Raw genomic sequence first — 16,426 nt, forward strand, 5'->3', positions numbered from 1 at the left:
CCGAAAAATGCCAGTCCTTCGCAACCGCCCCGGTGTGGTCGGATGCAGCTACGGAGGGGCGTAGAGGTGGCAGCGGAGCACGATATGCATGGATGGAGCTAGCATCGGGAGCGAGAAGCGAGGAACGGCCGGCGAGGAGAGTCGTAGCGGCGAAAAGTTGGAAGCTAGTCTACTGCGTCTTTTCACTCTTCTTCTGATCCTGACACGTCCGAAAGGAGGCTTGGCTTGCGAGATAGCGGCCTCGCAGGCGATGCGTGGGCGCAGAGGCACGTCGAGACTGCAGAACCTGGCGTGCTGGTGGCAAATGGCCCCGCTAATGTGGCGGTGGAGGTTCCTTATCAGCCCCCCACGTCACGCTCAGCGGCCCCGCGTCACTTGCTTCCGCACTGGCTCGGGTCCATCGTTCATGACCGATCAGCCACCCACCGCAATCATCACCCACCCCTTCCTTCCCATCGACGACACGCAATGTCGACAGCAGACGTCTCTGCCGCGCTGGATGCGCTCGAGGCGCTTGCGAGCACTAGCGCGACGAGCTCGTCGGGACCCCTGAATGCGCTCCTCGAGCAGCACTTTGCCGTCGCCCGAGAGCGCATCCTCGCCGGCTCGCCGCCCAAGCACGTCATTGCCGAGTTGCAGACCAACATTGCCAAGGCGAAGAAGCAGGTTGAGCGCGGACTCAAGACGTGGTACGCTGCGCTTGGAAACACCGGCAAAGCAGTCCAGAAGGTGAGTTCTGCGAGTGTAACGAGCTGCGTACCTGTGAACAGTTCAGGGTGGAGAGTTGGGTGGAGGTCGGATCGTGTGAGGACTTTGCTGACATCAGGCCTTCCCTCCCACCCTCTCGGACATATCGTCAGCCTACGACGACCCGCCCCTCTTTACTGAACCTGAAGCTGCGGCCGCACTCGACCGGGTCGTGCTCGACTCGCTCGGCCGGCGTGGGCTGTGGGACGCCGTCCTCGCCTTCGAGGCGGAGACGGACCTCGCCTACGACGCGTCCAAGCGTGACCTCTCTGCCCGTCTGGCCGAGATTGTCTCGGACATCGAGGCTGGCGACCTCAGCAGTGCGCTGGCATGGTGCCATGCGAATGCCGCCTTCCTCTCCTCGGGCCCGCACCCCTCTCCCCTGCCCTATCACCTGCACCGCGCCATGCTCCTGGCGCAGCCCACCCCGGCCGCGGCGGTAGAGTACGCCCGCACACACATGTTCGAGTACCTCGCCACTCAGCCTGTGCTTGAGCTGGTCACGAGCCGTCTGTTCATGGGCACGAAGGAGAGCCCGTACGAGATCGAGAATGCGCCACTCGCGCAGATGTTCAGGACGGACTACTGTCGCTGTCACGGGTGGGCGCGAGAGGACCCGCTCGAGGTCGCCGTCGACCTTGGGAGCAGGGGAGGCGCGCTCAACGCCATCGAGAAGGCGCGTAAGGTCATGGGCGACAGGCTTGGCAACGTGCGGACGTGGCCGGAACTGCCAGTAAGTCTTACGGGTCTGCGGGGTCGAGCTCCGAATACCTGTCGAAAGCTGACAACCAGATGGAGGTTCATCTCCCCCGGAACCGGAGGTACCACTCTGTCTTTGTGTGTCCCGTCTCGAAGGAGCAGGCCAGCGACACAAACCCGCCCACGATGCTCTCGTGCGGGCACGTCATCAACCAGGAATCCTTCAACCGGCTCCTTAAGGGGAACCGGAAGAGCGCAAAGTGTCCGTATTGTCCTGACGAGACGGGGCAGCAGGGTGCGCAGACGCTGTACCTTTGAGTGTGCGGCGAGGCGCCTGCGAGACGAGGAGAAGAATGATGGAGAGAAAGAGACGTAAGTTGTGATCTAGTTGTCTACCCAAGTGTTTGTACCAATTCCCAGATGCAATGTTCAGAACAATTCTCACAGGTTTCATGGGCATAACGGCTATACTGCACAGAGCATATTGGATACGGTACGGACTTCTGACCTCGCTCCTTCATCTTCCTCACAAAACTTCCGCCGTTACACAATCACCAGCCATCGTCGTTCGCGGGGGGAGGGCCGCCCCAGCCCTGCGCGTCGTTCATCGCCGTGTGCGAGCTAGAGCTCGACTGCGTGTTGTTGGTGCCCGACTGAGGTGGCGCACCCCACCCAGAGGCGTGAGCAGGCGTAGCGGCAGACGGACCCGCGCCCCAGCCCGACGCCGGACTCGAAGCCCAGCCGGACGATGTGCCCGCACCAGAACCCCAGCCGGACGATGTGCCCGCACCAGAACCCCAGCCGGACGACGTGCCTCCAGAACCAAAGCCGGGCGAAGGGGCCGACGAGCCCCAGCCGGTCGAGCCGCTGGTCGCCCAGGCACTGGAGGCAGCCGATACCCACCCGCTCGACGAGGAGTGAGAGGCAGGCGGCGCGCTCGCGGAAGCGGGGGGAGGGGGAGGGGCACCCCAGCCGGTGTGAGCGGGAGAGGTGTTCCCGGCCGACGCCGCGGGGGGAGCGATCGGGGCAGCTGGGGCAGGGGGAGCAACATGCTGGGTGGTCGGAGCCACAGGCGCGGGGATAGGCGCAGGAGCCGGCGCGACATGGTTGGCAGCACTGGCGGGTGCGGTCGTGTTTGTACCCTGCCCGGCGGTAGCGTTGGGGACGAACGAGGGCGGCGCCGCAGTCCATGCCTGGAAGCTCACGGGGCCACCTGGCGCGGTCGCGGGAAGCTGCCAGACAGTCGTGAAGCCCGTCCCAGTCGCAGTGGTGGTGGTCGTGACGCCCGGGTTGGCGAACGTGAGACTAAGATTGGCAGCCTGCTGCTGCGCTTGCTGGGGCTGCTGCTGAGGTTGGGCTTGCTGCTGAGCCTGATGGGCCTGCAGTTGGGCCTGCAGGTGCGCCTGCACGGCCTGCTGCTGCGCGGCCGACATGTGGCTCCAAGCATGGTAGAGCTTGCGCTTGTGAACGAAGCGAGGCTTGCGTCCGCGGTTCCTGATGTTGAAGCTCCAGTCGTTGCTCTTGACGCGCTTCCACAGGTTGAGGACCAAGTGGATAATACGGTCGGCGCAGCGCGGGCAGGTAATGTACTGCCTCAGTTGGTCAGTCAGCCAGTTCCTCTTGCGTATGAACTGAGGGTTCATGATGAGAATCGGCGCGAGATGCTCGCGTAACAGCGCACTCTTGAACTTGGGCCACTCGTCGTACTCGGTCTTGACGGGGCACTGGCGACATGCGCGACCGAAGCGCGGGTTGCGGTCGCTCGGCGGAGTGCCGACAAAGTGAGATGCGAACATCGAGAACGCCCGGTTGAAGCGGCCGAACATGTCTTTGAGCGCCTGAAGGTCGTCCTCGGCGAGCAGCGTGAGCGGATATTGGTCCAAGGAGGCAAAGCGAACACGCGGGCGATCAAGAGGCGTGGCGTTAGGGACGAGACCAGCGCGCCAAGCGGAGGCGAGGCAACGAGTCGCCCAGTAGCTCTTGTTCCCAATCGAGTACAGACACGCGAAGGCGTAGATATATTCCACCGAAAGGGCGTGCGCAGGCGCCTCGGTATCGGAGCGGTGCGTCTCGCACGACGCCTTGAGCGCATCGAACACGACATACTTGAGCGAACTCAAGTCGAATGCGTCCAGCACATTGTGCACTTCCTCGAAGGTGGGAGCATGAAGCTCGGGCTGCGGCGTTGGGGTGACAGTCGCCTCAGACCCAGCTTCGGACGCGGCCACAGACTCGGGCACGTTGACGGACTTGGCTGACTTGGTGGAATTGACGGACTTGACGGACACAGCGCTGACAGAAGCAGCGAACGAAGCAGTGGAGGGCGCATCAGAGGGCGCAGGGGACGAGGCGCGAGGTGTGTCAGTCTTGTTCGAGTCGCCCTCCTTCCCACTCTTCGCGTCCTGGCCGGGCGAATCACCACCTTCGCCCCCTCCATCGTCAGACGTTTCGACGGCCACGTCTCCTCCACCAGATAATCCGAAAGCCTCGCCACCGACGCCTCCTTGAAGTGAATCATCCGCAACCTCACCGGGAGGTGGGGACACCGACCCACTCGGACCCCACTCGTCTTCGTCAGGCGGCTGCGTAGGGAGGAGGATCTTCGAGCGCTCGATCGCCTGCCCCGTTGCAGGGAGACGGGGAAGGATTGGGGCGCGAGCGAAGATAGCAGCCTTGGCGCGGGGGCGCGGGTGGCGACCGGAAGGAAGACCGCTGTAGGAGGGGGCGGTCTGAGCTGGGCCCTTCTTGCGGGGTTGAAGGGCAGGCAGGACCATACCCATGGCGGCGGCGAAAGCGGCGTCAGCGGGGCTATTCTCGTCCTCGGCGTCAGAAGTGTCGTCGCCGTCATCTTCCTCGTCGTCATCGCCGTCTTCATCCTCCTCGCCGGTGGCAGTCGCGGAAGCAGGAGCATTGCCAGGAGGCAGAACGCCGTCGGCCTTCCTCTTCTCGGCCTCGTTGATGCAATCGAGAAGGAAGGCGAGGGTCGGCCCGCGCGCATGTGTGAGAGGCAGAATCTGATCTGGGCCGGGGACAGCACCAGGCAGGTCAATCATGTCGTGCAGAGCAGACGATGGGGCGGAGTAGCTCACTGACATTAGTTCCACCTGGAAAGAAGGCAACTTACGAAGGGTACTGAGCGTGAAGCGGAACTTGGTGTTGTCGATGGCCGTGAGGGTGATGTCGCCACCAGTCGCGAAGCGCGGGTGGAACGCGCCGTCGTCCTCGGTCGTGGCCTCGGAGACGACGGACATGGTGTTGTGGGACCTGGAGGGATGAGTTGTAGTGATTGTACAGTTGCAGAAAGGAGGCGAGGTGCGGGGACGTTATAGCGAGTCATTCTCAGCTGATCGCACCAACGAGATGCAAGGCGTGCAGGGGAAAGACGGATCGCTGCTTCAACGTCGTTGCGCCCTGTCCTAGGTGTCCTCGTCCTAACGATCTGCGCCCTCAGATCCGCCAGCCTGGCATCAGCACTGCGCCCTACCTCGCAGCACAGTACAGTCACCCATCAGCCATCAGTCGTCTCGTTAATGGGCACGTCCTTCCTCCGATTGAGCATCGAGATCGCGGCCCGTAGATGCCTCCTGGTCACCTAAATCGTATCGTACATGTATCATACAACAGACTACTCGACGCCTGCCCAGACGTATATCGTCCTCCCCTGACGTCAGTTACAGTCGAAGCATGACGAACTCACGTTCTCGCTCCGCTTCGTCACGAGCTTCTTCGCGACGAGCGCGATCAGACACTTGTTCACGCGCGGGTGCGGTTGATCCGGCTTGACAAAGTCGGCGACTGCCTGTCAGCAAGTTGCACTGAATGCGATCTACGGGACGCTAGTGGGAAGAAGTGTACTCACTGGCCAGACCGTCGCCGTCGTTCTCATAGTCCACCATCAACCGCTCAATGACGCCCTCCATCGTGATCCTGTTATCCCGGTTCGCACCGCGGTACTCAAGCGGCAGAGACGAGTCGATCAGCTTCGAGATCTTGATGTCGCGCTTCTTCTTGGCAGCTGCGGCAGCCTTTCTCTCCGCGAGTCCTGGTCCTGCCGGCTTCTTCTTCACCGGCACTCCGGCACCTCCAGCTCGTGGCGGGGGCACGCGCGACCGACTCGGCGCCGAGCGTTTGGGTTCGGGGCTGTACGCAGTAGCATAAGTCATGTCCGCCGCGGCGTTCTCGTCCTCGTCTTCTCGTTGCTGTACCTGCGATGCCGGCTGTGGTGGCGGGGAAGGCGTCGGTTCCGGGTCGGGCTGAAGCTGCCCGCCAAGCTGCTGCAATCGGGCAAGAGTCGAGTCGTTCGGCGCCTGCGGCCACTCAACACAAAAGGCGTTCATCTTCAGTGCATACAGATAGGCGGCGAAGCCCTCGTTGAACTGGCCCAGAGCGTCATGCAGCGCGCTGATACGCTGCGTGTTCGTGCTTAGAGCGGCAACCTCGTCAGCGAGGTCTTGCAGTGCGGGCGCAAGCACGTCGAGGCCAGCATTGGACTGAGGGCGGTCTGTTGATCGTGCGAGGGAGTTGAGGGAGCCGGTCGACACACGCCGGAGCGGGTGAGATGGGGCCATAGCGCCGTCGGTCGTGCTCGTGTGTGATTACTGGTGTGTGGTTTGTTGTTGTTTTCGTGCCGCCTGACGCGAAGTCGCAGTGACCTCAGGTCGCTATCAGTTTACGTAACAAGAGTTATGGAAGGTAAGACCACGTGGGCGATCGGGCCGATCTTTCCAGCTGACCTCGGTGTTTCGGACGTCTCTCGGAATTAGCCCCCGCAACATCCAGCGGAGGGTCAGCCTTATCCAGCCCATCCCCTTATCAACGAGCGCTAGTGCTGCCTGAACTCGCCTGAACTTTATGACGTCCCCCAGGTACTCCAGGCACAATCCTGACGCCATTTCACACGATCACGGGTGGCCGAATTGTACAACCTGTACATCCTGTACAGCCTCGGTATCCCTCGGATCCTTGCACGGGCGATGAGCAGACTTGCCAGCGAGTCGAGTGGGCAGATGGATAGACATGGAGGAGTATTACATGGTGGGTAGTATCTAGATTATGAGATGCGATGCTGTATGCGTGACAGTGACAGGGGTTATAACAGTGGTGTAAGGTAAAGTTGGGTGTGGGGTTGAAACACCCCTCACTTGAGGAGACCTGGAAGAGAGATTGTCCATTGGTAGTGCGTCGTTGCGCAGATCGCCAGGGGTGACCCCCGCTGGCGAGTTTTGTATGGGATTGGAGGCGATGGCGAGATGCACAGTTTTGCGATTGCGCAGGATGCACAGGAGAAGGGCTGGCGCCTCGACGCCAGCACAGCGCCGCACAGTCTGTCGGACTGTGCGTTCTTCTCCTCGGCACGAAGCAAAGGCCGGGAAAACTTAGAAGGTGGGCATAGAGTCCTTGTTCGCGAATTCGAAGGCGGCGTAGACGTCCTCGATGAAGTCGGCGTCGTAGTCCATCTCGAGATCCTTTGGCACCGTAGCCGCGAGCGAGAGGGGAGGCGTCTGAATGCCAGGCGAGTTCGGGCTGGGCGGGCCGGAGCTGCTCAGGCTCGGGGTTGAGTACAGCGAGAGGTCAGAAAGGCGCGCGTCCAGCCTGTTCACCGCCTTCATGTCCTCTGTCGACGACTGAGAGGACAGGGACGTATCACTCAGATTCCTTGTGTGCGTCCGCGGCTTGGGGGCGGGCTTCTTCGTGGGCGAAGCTGTCGCTGCACGCTGGACAGCCTGCCGCCGCCTTGGCCTCGGGGGAAGGTCGCAGTGCGCTTCTCCCTCAAGGTGAGACTCGAGGATGGGCTCACTGAAGGTCAGCACTGCCCCGCCGCTAACTCCACTCGGTCATCACTTACAGAGGAGTGGGGTAGTGTCCGTAGAAAGGGGTCACGGCCTGGACAGGACGCTTCTGAGCAGCCTGCGGGGCGACGCTCGGCGGCTGGGGAGTTCCGTAGTCGTTGTACCAGGTCAGCTCACCGTAGGGACCGACGTGAGCGATAAGGCGGTGGCCGTCGTCGCGCTGAGAAGAGGGGCCGGCGCCGGAGCTGCTGTGGGTGGGAGGGGCGAAAAACATGGCGCTGCTGTAGGAGTACATGTCGGTGGATGCCATGATGGGTGGCTGCCGTTCGGTATCGGGTGGCTTTTGTGAATGATATGAAGGAAGGACAGACGTTGAAGACGGAGATGGAGATGGAGATGGAGATGATGATAATGAGAAGAGATCAATGTCGGTGGTACCGAGCGAGCAGAGGACCACTTGATCAGATCGAGGGAAACTGATCTCACACAGTTGCGAGCACATGCCACTAATAAATGGTGGTGTCATTTTCTCGGACAACGGACAGGGATCGCAGGATACCTGCGATCCTGCAGAGCCTGTAGCGATGCAGCCCTGAACCTGAGAGGGCGCAAGGAACCAACAACTGACCGATCCGGGCAACTTTTGGCTGCAAACGCTATCATGTCTGTCCTCAGGCCAGATGCCTATGACAGAGTGGGTCGTCGGGCCGTTTGCCGTTCCTCTGCCGTCAGACAGCCAGCGACGGTCGGCGGAGCCACTGTCGCTACCAGCGGTCGACCGGGTCTCCAGGGCTCCACAAGCTTTCAGTCCTGGGAGCTTGCTGAGAGTCTCTGTGCCTTGTCACCACTCGCACCCTTGCTCCAGCAGCACCCTGTTGCTCAGGCTCTTGGCCAACAGTCTCTGTCCTCTTGACTGTATTATTTTGGGTGGACAGGGAGCACCAGGGTGTTCTTGGGTGCGACTATGACGCTGATACGTTGGTGCTCGCGAGTGCCGACTCGCTCATCCAATGCGACATCGATGCGCTCATCGATCATCGGAGCACCGATGCTAGCGCCTAGCGGGGCGCTAGGAGGCGGCATGGAGCCTAGGGAGATCGACTGGTGCCAGGAAAAGGTTGTCAGACAGGCGTCGGGCGGTGAGTTGCTAAAATTGCTGGGGCGTCTTCGATTCAGGCGCAGGCGCAGGCAGCCAACACCAGAAGCGAGCCGGCGTCCACTCAGCGCACGATCCCACGCACGAGAGCACAATGCCTATATGCGCACAAGCTTGCGTGCTCTGCAGCGATCTCCGAAACTCGACCCATGCTTCCCTCCAGGATCTGCAGTACAGGGTTGTAGAGGGTTGTAGCAGTGGGCGACCAGCAACACGGCGACCGCCGTAGAATGCCCTTGAGACCTCGCTGCCGATGGCCAAAGCGAGTTTCGACAGCAGCAACTGACAGGGGACACGGACGCGAGGTCGAGCGCGAGCGCGACACAGCAAAGCTGGCCGGCCAGGTCCAACAGGGGTCAAACTCTATGTGTCGGCAGTAACTGTGCCCAATCGGGGGAATTGCGATCCTGCGATCCTTGCGGCGACGACGGCAGATCCCAGTCGTCTGCAGCTTGAGCTTATCCTCGCGACGCTGAACAGAGGGCGGAATAAAGTTCGCTATCATGACGACAGGGCCCTCTGCTCGTTACCCAACCCGGCGTTGGTATTTGGGCATCCCTTGACCTCGCTCAGAGTTCATCCATAGGAATATCTCTACAGTGGGCATCAGCCAGCATGCGGCGCAAGCAGAGTTAGACCTCGCAGCTTAAACGCCTTCAAGCCCACAGAGACAGCAATTCAAACCTCCACCGAGCCTCCAAGGCACCGTGAGACAGAGACCTGCGTCTCCGCTTGGCAACCCGACTTCAGCGGACAACCCGATGCGGACCTCGCGTCCGGTGTCTGGCTCGACAAGTGGATGAGCAAGTGGGCTCTTTGGCGGTCTCCTATTGCTGCCCGCAACTTGTGATCCTTCTTGACCCCAGTTCTGCGCATGAGGAAGGTTGTAACAATGGGCATCACAAGCTCAGACAACACATTCAGGCCAGGAGCACGCAGGATCATGCGCTGCGCTCCTATCACTCCTCCTTTCATTAGCTAATGATTGAATAGCAGTTCTGCTTTCAGTTTTGCGCAGAGCGGGTCCACGGACTCCGAGCAACTGTATTGCTCGAGCCTGCTGGAGTGCATTCATGACCAATCCCTCTGCACCGTCGACGATTGAGATGCGCAGGCCTGGGCTCCCAGCAGCGGACCTGGGAAACGGTAACAATTGCCGCGAAGCTCTGCCAGTGAATAGACGTGACAAGGGTGCTGAAAGCATAGGTATCCCCGGTCTCCGGCCGGTGCAGATGCAGACCTCACAGACCGGGCTGCACTGTAGCCACCTGCTCCTACCCGCATTTCTGAGACTGTTGGAGCAGGCAAGGAGGAAGGCTGAGGACAAGCGAGACGGAGCGATCGGCGGGCCGGAGTGCCGGAGCAATCTTGCAGAGGCCGTCGAGCTGATAAATTCGTGTGAAGATCTTGCCGTCGCAGTAGAGTCAGTCCCAGTGCAGCAATTCCAACCCATCGGTGAGTGCCGGCGCCCACCTCGCTACGATCACTGCCCTGTGGTTCTGAGTGAGGCGTCCGTGCCACGCAGGCTGGAGTGAGGACGCAAGGGCCTGGGCATGTTGCATTCCTCGTGATGCTGGCATGAGTGCGTGGATCGAGGATCGGTGAATCGTGCCGGGTGCCGAGTGCCGTGTGGAGGACAGGAATCGGAGACGGACACTACTGGCGAGCGGAGAGCGGAGCAGTGGAGAGCCGCGCGGTGCCCGCTCGTGCCCGCTTGCGCGCTATGCGCTAGTGTTAGCGGATGTGGTGCACGATCTCATGACCACATCATGCATCACATGAAGACCGAGTGCGCAGCAACAATGGACCGCTGGAGTCACAGGCGCTATGATGACATCGACGTCACCGTCCCCTCCTGCCGCAATCGGCTTCCTTCCTTCCTTCCTCCATCCACTTCACTCACCACGCACCTCAATCACGTCCTCGATCCACTTGATCAAGACGGTGCATTCACTCAACCATAATGCGCGCGTCTTCGGCTCTCTGGGTCTTCAATGCTCTTGCGTTGGGAGTCTCGGACTACTCCGTTGTCGCCACCCAAGATGTCACTCCTCCTCTCCAAGCCCAGGCTCCATTCGCCGCCGGTCTCGCAACCCCTCCCGCGACGCCTGTCCCCTGGGCAGTGGCCCAGGATCGCGCCGCGAAGCTCGTGGAGAAGATGACCCTCGAGGAGAAGCTGAACGTGACATCCGGACGTCTCGGACCGTGCCAGGCCAACTCCGGTAGCGTTCCACGACTCGGCATTCCTAGCTTCTGCTACAACGATGGGCGTGAGTGTGCTCACCAGCAGCGCCGACTTGGAATCGGCACAGGGATCTGATCCAGCCGTGTGTATACGTCGACCATTGTACTGACTGTCTCAGCGGCTGGAATACGTCATACCGACTTTGTGACCCAATACCCTTCTCAGTTCACAACCGTCCAGTCCTTCGACCGAAAGCTCATTCAAGAATTGACCGAGCGCATCTCCGAGGAGCACAAGGCGAAGGGCGTCAATGTAGAACTCGGGCCGGTGCGTGTCTGTCCACAATTCGGAGCCTTCCTCCACAAGCTTCACACGATCACATACCCCTCACCCATCAACTCTGATCGTTACGACACTGCCGTATCTTCCTCTCGCACAACGGACATTCCGGCGAAAATGACTCTGACATCCAGCTAACCGGCGGACCCTTGGGCCGCTCGTAAGGATTATGCTTGTTCAGGATAAGGACTGAGAAGACTGACCACAATGCCAGGCCGTACACTGGACGCAACTGGGAAGGTGAGAATGGTGTCACGCCAGATCTCATTGACAGACACTAACCACGCCGTATCGGCATGCAACAGCGTTCACACCGGATCCGTACCTGTCCTCGCAAATGTCCTATATCGCCATCAAGGCGACGCAATCGACTGGCCTTATCGCTTGCGCTAAACACTACTTCCTTTACGAGCAGGGTCCGGTATGCAACGGACCGCCGGACGGACATGGCGGCCGCAAGGACTGCCAGGATGCGTGGTCCATGGTCGACGACAAGACCGTCAAGGAGCTGTACCTGCCGTCGTTTGCCGAGGCGGTCCGTGCCGGCGCCGGCGCCGTCATGTGCTCTTACAACAGGATCAACGACACACCTGCATGCCAGTCGGACGACGCGATGAACCGCATCCTGAAGAAGGAGCTGAACTTCCAGGGCTACGTGTTGTCGGACTTTGGCGCAACGCATTCGACTGCTGAGTCTGCCAACGCTGGCATGGACCAGGAACTGCCGCGCACGTGCTGGTATGGCGACAAGCTCAAGGATGCTCTGAAGAAGGGCGAGGTGAAGCAGGAGCGTCTGGATGAAATGACGAGGCGCGTTCTGACACCGTGGATCGCCCTCGGACAAGCTGATGGCTGGCGCTCGCCTAGCTACACGTGGTGGAACCTCGACGACGTAGTTGTGATCGACGGTATGACGTTCCTCAACTTGCACGAGGACAACCGCCGGCCCGACGCAAATGACTTTGTTCGGCGCGCTGCCGAGCAGACTCACGTGCTGCTGAAAAACGAAGAGGATGCTCTGCCGATCAGTAACGAGATCCGCCGTATCGGCGTCTTCGGCTCTGACGCAGACTATCCTTCTACGATCGCCGGTTGTGGCGAGGACCTGTTCTGTCCTCCCGAGGAAGGCAGGTTCCGCTGGAACGGTACCGTCACTGTCGGCGGCGGCTCCGGCGCTGCCTTCGCAACATACATTGTCCCACCCATCGAGGCGCTGTCGCTCCGGGGCCGCCGAAAGGGCCTGCGCATCGATCAGGTGCTCCGCAACGATCCCGCCCAGTATCCCGTCATCGAGAAGCTGGCACACAGCGTGCAGATGTGTATCGTCAGTGTGTCTGTCTTCCTCGTCGAGGGCTGGGACCGCGACAACCTGAAGCTCGACAACAACGGCGATGAGCTCATCAAGTATGTCGCGGACCAGTGCGCGGGTGATGTTGTCGTCGTGATCCACGCTGGCGGCCCTGTGGTCATGGAGGAATGGGTGAGTTGGCGGCCCTCGCGCTGAAACTGACCGCAGATCAACCACCCCAAGATCAAAGGCGTCATTTTCGCTGGCTATCCAGGGCAGGAGAGCGGCAACGCCCTCGCTAACATCCTCTTCGGAGACGTCAGCCCGAGTGGCAAAATGGCCTTCACGATCGCAAAGCGGGAGAAGGACTATCTCCCAGACAACATCATGCGCCATACGGTAAGCTGCCACTCTGGGCCTCAGCTGATGCTCAGCCGAAGAACAAGCCGCCGAAGGTGTACTTCAAGGAGGGCGTCGCCATCGACTACAAGTGGTTCGATAAGGAGGGCATTGCGCCGCGGTTCGAGTTCGGCTATGGCCTGACGTACTCCAAGTTCAAACTCAGCGACCTGCGGGTGGACAAGGAGTACCGCCCTGTGCGCGACACAGTGCAGCAGACCAATGAGAAGCACAAGGGCAAGTACGACCTGTACGACACGCTTTACGTCGCACGCGTGAAGGTCAAGAACGTTGGCAAGGTGCACGCGGCCGAAGTTCCGCAACTCGTGAGTACCGGATGTTTCAAACCCAGTTTCCGCCAGCGGAAGACGCTGACTCCAGTACATGTCTTACCCCAAGAGCGAGAAGGACCAGCCCCCTCGTCATCTCCGCGGCTTCGACAAGGTCTTCCTGCGCCCCGGCGAGGAGCGCGTCGTCGAGTTCCCGTTGCGCAAGAAGGATCTGTCCGTGTGGGACGTGGTCAGGCAGGAGTGGCACATTCCCGAGGGCGAGTTCACGTTCTGGGGCGCGCACTCTTCGCGAAACCTCCCCCTCAAGACGGAGCTCAAGATTGAGCTGTAACATGTAACGAGCTCGTAACGCTCGCTGGAACGTGCGTTCCCAGCAAAGAGGGCGGTTCCAGGAGTCCGGACGCGTAACTCTAGCGACCCACTTTGGTGGCCAGAGTTGACTCGGTTCGGCTCGAAACTGGAGCTTGTCCGTTATCAGAAGTAGTTCAGCCGATAAGGAAACGTCAGAAGTAAGGTTGGCTCAGCGCAGAGCGCCCATGTGGATTTGTTTGTTCTTGCATGCAGATTTTTCGAGCCACACAAAGCTTCTTCGTAAGGCTAGGTGACCAGGTTTGATGAGGAAAGTTGGGAAGGAAAGAGGAACGACAGGGGGAGGAAGAACAAGCTCTGATACAGGAACATCAAGCCGTAAGTTCGTCGCACACCTGGCGACGACGACGGCGGAGTTTCTCACAAACCCTAATGCCCCCTCGAGTGCTTGAGCTTGCGTCAAGCTTGCTCAGGCTTGCTCGCAGTTGGCAAAGGCTTGCTATGGCTGGCGGAGGCTGAGCCGACAATGTGGGTCGGGCGTAAGAGTAGGAACGGCCGAAGGAACTCTACGACTTTTGTTCGCAATGGCGCGACAGTGGCGCAACGGCATGAACGGACCGAAACGAAGTGAAAGAGTCTGGGTCGTGGACCTGTGCTGTGCCTTCATAAGATACCGCTTTCTCGTTTTGGAACTTCTAATGCTTGGGTGAAGGCACGCTGAGAAAGAGGTGTTCCTTCGCGGTGCCCTCGACGTTCCTCCAATGTTCCTTCCACATGAGGAGTTTCCGTGCTCTCTACCAGCGACGCTGAGCCTGAGTCTGAGTCTGTTGCTGTGCTGAGATAAACACAGTAATGGCGAGGCCGATGAGATTGCGCCCAGAGCTCCAGTCAGAGACTTTTCAGACGCCACTGTCTCACCGCTGTTTGAACGATGCAATGCAGAGAACTATGATACAACGCCGACACCTCCTCGTACGTGCAGAATGGCTACGCCCACACCTCGGCCGGCGTGACGAGCACCTCCTTCCCGTTCTCGCGCACGTACTCGCCGTTCTTGTCTTTCGGCATCGACTTGCGCATGTCGTATCCGTCGAGCTCGTCGCGAGTTGAGCCCACACCCTCCATGCCGTGGTAGTAGCTGCGTGTTAGCTATGACGCCGATCCCGGTAGCTGAATACGCCAGTCTCCGGTCTCCCCATATCATCTAACCTAACAGCTAGGCAAAAGCACAGGGGATGGAGACGGTTGATGCGTCGCCTGGCTCGCAGTACTCACTCAACAACCCTCCGGAACACGCTGTACCCGAGCTTCTCGTACATATCGATTGCGCGGCCATTGTTACAACGCACAAACAGGTCGACGAAGAACGAGTCGACGCAGTCCTTGCCCAGCTCCTGCTTCTCCTTCTCGTCCGCGGGCTCGGGAGCCCAGCCGGCCGTGCCGTCCGACGACAACCGCTCTAAAATGGCCATGAACACGCGTGCGAGGCCGAGACCGCGGAACGCCGGCGAGATCGACAGAGCGGTCAGATGCCCGTGGTGGTCCTTGTTGGGCGGGGGCGGCTCGTGCTTGGCAATCACTGGAGGTCAGCTCTGGGCCCACCTTGCAGCTGCCATCGGCCGCCATGATCTCTGGAGGGAAGGAAAGGGGAAAGGGGTGTGTTCACTCACTGTATGCCCCGACATTGTCCTCGAATGCTCCTTGAGCTGCATAGCACAGATCAGGCCATTGCGCGAGGTACTGCGCATAGTAGCCGTTGTGGTACGTCGCCGTCCACGGGTCCGCGTTGACGGTGTGGAACTTCTGTATGTCCGTCGCTTCGAACGGACGGATGATCGACATGACGTTGTGCTCTTTTCTCCTGTCCTCTTGAGCCCTTCCTGACTACGTTCTTTCCTTCGTATTCCGGAGTCACTTCGTCTCCGTCAGTGTCGCCAGCTGCTCAGGTCAGCCGCTCTGCCAGTGTCGTCGTTGGGCGGCGTTGTCTTCGGATATCGTGCGATCGATGCAGAGCGCAGGTGGAGGCCAGCAAATGTCGAGCTGAGTGGAGGTCCAATCATCCGTCACGTGACAAGATCACATATCAGGTGGCGACGACGCGAGAGTGGAGATGAGGGGGACGGGGACAAATCAGAAATCTCTGGAATGAACACCGATGCGAAGGGGGGCGCCTGCCTGCCTGCCTCCTGATGTCCTGGGGAGATAAACAAATCAGCCTTTTTCATGTTCAAGCCATTACCCCAGGTTTTACAGGTTCAGAGACTGGCGACGCGACTGGGACGAACGCGACGACCGCTGCGACCGACACTCGAGTCACGGATATCAACGACATCACCTCTTTCGAACGCTCTTATCTCTGCACCTCTTCAGTGAGCTTTGTCGCAGTGAGGTCAAGCTGACAGTTCAGTACCAGTGCCAGGCGACAGATGCCTATCAAGACGGACATGGCTAGCCAGGAGACGCCGAACGGCGTCGTGAAGGACGCCGTCAAGGACGTCCAGATCAAGGGTGCCGGCGGCAAGGTCCTCCCGGAGCCTTACAAGTGAGCTGGCTCGTAGGCACGTGAGCTGACAGCAGGTCCTGTGGCGACGAGGCGAAGGACACGTTAGCGTTCCTGCACATGCTGGAGCAGCTGAAGCTCGAGAAACGCTCAGGCTGGATCCGGGAGGGCGTGAAGCAGGCCGAGTCGTGAGTGGCCCCCTGTGGGTGCAGGGCACTGCGTCCGCGAGTACCCCTTGATCTCACACAGACAAGCTGTGCAGAGTCTGTAAGCTGACAGCAGCATCTCGGATCACATGTGCCGCATGGCGCTCATGGCGATGATGATCCCCTCGACCGCCGAGCGGCCGCTCGACATCAGCCGCTGCGTCCAGATGTGTCTCGTGCACGACCTGGCCGAAGCCTACGTCGGCGACATCACGCCCGTCGAGGGCGTACCCGCGTCTGTGAAGCACGAGCTGGAGGAGAAGGCGATGAGTGCTTTCTTGGACGAGATGCTCGGTGGCCCGTCGAATGCGCAGGCGAGGGAGAGGTTCAGGTCCCTCTGGGAGGAGTACGAGGCGCGGGAGACGCCAGAGTCCAAGCTCGTCAAGGACCTCGATCGGCTCGAACTCGTCCTCCAGGGCGTGGAGTATGAGCGGGGTAAGTCTCTCTCCATGAATAATGAGCTGTAGCGTTATGAGATCAGCTGACGCCCAGCGGACCCGAGTATTCGATCCCTCGGCA

At 60.2% G+C, this 16,426-nt stretch overlaps 7 protein-coding genes across 7 annotated transcripts; 3 read left to right on the top strand and 4 right to left on the bottom strand.

The window, feature by feature from the left end:
* Window positions 1-468: 468 nt before the first annotated feature.
* Window positions 469-1,764, top strand: A1Q1_02181 (negative regulation of gluconeogenesis-related protein; the record flags this gene model as incomplete). The annotated part of the gene is made up of 3 exons (XM_014325126.1): window positions 469-729; window positions 827-1,480; window positions 1,540-1,764. 3 exons carry the CDS (start codon window positions 469-471, stop codon window positions 1,762-1,764), a joined length of 1,140 nt encoding a protein of 379 aa, XP_014180601.1.
* Window positions 1,765-1,997: 233 nt separating this feature from the next.
* Window positions 1,998-4,697, bottom strand: A1Q1_02182 (uncharacterized protein; the record flags this gene model as incomplete). The annotated part of the gene is made up of 1 exon (XM_014325127.1): window positions 1,998-4,697. The coding sequence occupies one exon, from the start codon at window positions 4,695-4,697 to the stop codon at window positions 1,998-2,000; it is 2,700 nt and encodes an 899-aa protein (XP_014180602.1).
* A 276-nt stretch (window positions 4,698-4,973) lies between these two features.
* On the bottom strand, window positions 4,974-6,014 carry A1Q1_02183 (uncharacterized protein; the record flags this gene model as incomplete). The annotated part of the gene is made up of 3 exons (XM_014325128.1): window positions 4,974-5,038; window positions 5,144-5,245; window positions 5,306-6,014. The coding sequence occupies 3 exons, from the start codon at window positions 6,012-6,014 to the stop codon at window positions 4,974-4,976; spliced, it is 876 nt and encodes a 291-aa protein (XP_014180603.1).
* Window positions 6,015-6,821: 807 nt separating this feature from the next.
* A1Q1_02184 (uncharacterized protein) lies at window positions 6,822-7,509 on the bottom strand (the record flags this gene model as incomplete). Its single annotated transcript, XM_014325129.1, has 2 exons — window positions 6,822-7,242; window positions 7,292-7,509. 2 exons carry the CDS (start codon window positions 7,507-7,509, stop codon window positions 6,822-6,824), a joined length of 639 nt encoding a protein of 212 aa, XP_014180604.1.
* A 2,845-nt stretch (window positions 7,510-10,354) lies between these two features.
* Window positions 10,355-13,223, top strand: A1Q1_02185 (uncharacterized protein; the record flags this gene model as incomplete). The annotated part of the gene is made up of 8 exons (XM_014325130.1): window positions 10,355-10,661; window positions 10,755-10,903; window positions 11,050-11,075; window positions 11,130-11,155; window positions 11,221-12,395; window positions 12,447-12,602; window positions 12,650-12,928; window positions 12,984-13,223. The coding sequence occupies 8 exons, from the start codon at window positions 10,355-10,357 to the stop codon at window positions 13,221-13,223; spliced, it is 2,358 nt and encodes a 785-aa protein (XP_014180605.1).
* Window positions 13,224-14,188: 965 nt separating this feature from the next.
* Window positions 14,189-15,043, bottom strand: A1Q1_02186 (uncharacterized protein; the record flags this gene model as incomplete). The annotated part of the gene is made up of 3 exons (XM_014325131.1): window positions 14,189-14,339; window positions 14,477-14,780; window positions 14,872-15,043. The coding sequence occupies 3 exons, from the start codon at window positions 15,041-15,043 to the stop codon at window positions 14,189-14,191; spliced, it is 627 nt and encodes a 208-aa protein (XP_014180606.1).
* A 381-nt stretch (window positions 15,044-15,424) lies between these two features.
* On the top strand, window positions 15,425-16,374 carry A1Q1_02187 (uncharacterized protein; the record flags this gene model as incomplete). The annotated part of the gene is made up of 5 exons (XM_014325132.1): window positions 15,425-15,570; window positions 15,615-15,743; window positions 15,811-15,889; window positions 15,951-15,968; window positions 16,075-16,374. The coding sequence occupies 5 exons, from the start codon at window positions 15,425-15,427 to the stop codon at window positions 16,372-16,374; spliced, it is 672 nt and encodes a 223-aa protein (XP_014180607.1).
* Between the last annotated feature and the right edge of the window lie 52 nt (window positions 16,375-16,426).

The sequence above is a fragment of the Trichosporon asahii genome, assembly GCF_000293215.1.
Source record: "Trichosporon asahii var. asahii CBS 2479 unplaced genomic scaffold scaffold00050, whole genome shotgun sequence".
In the NCBI taxonomy this organism is placed as follows: Eukaryota; Fungi; Basidiomycota; class Tremellomycetes; order Trichosporonales; family Trichosporonaceae; genus Trichosporon; species Trichosporon asahii.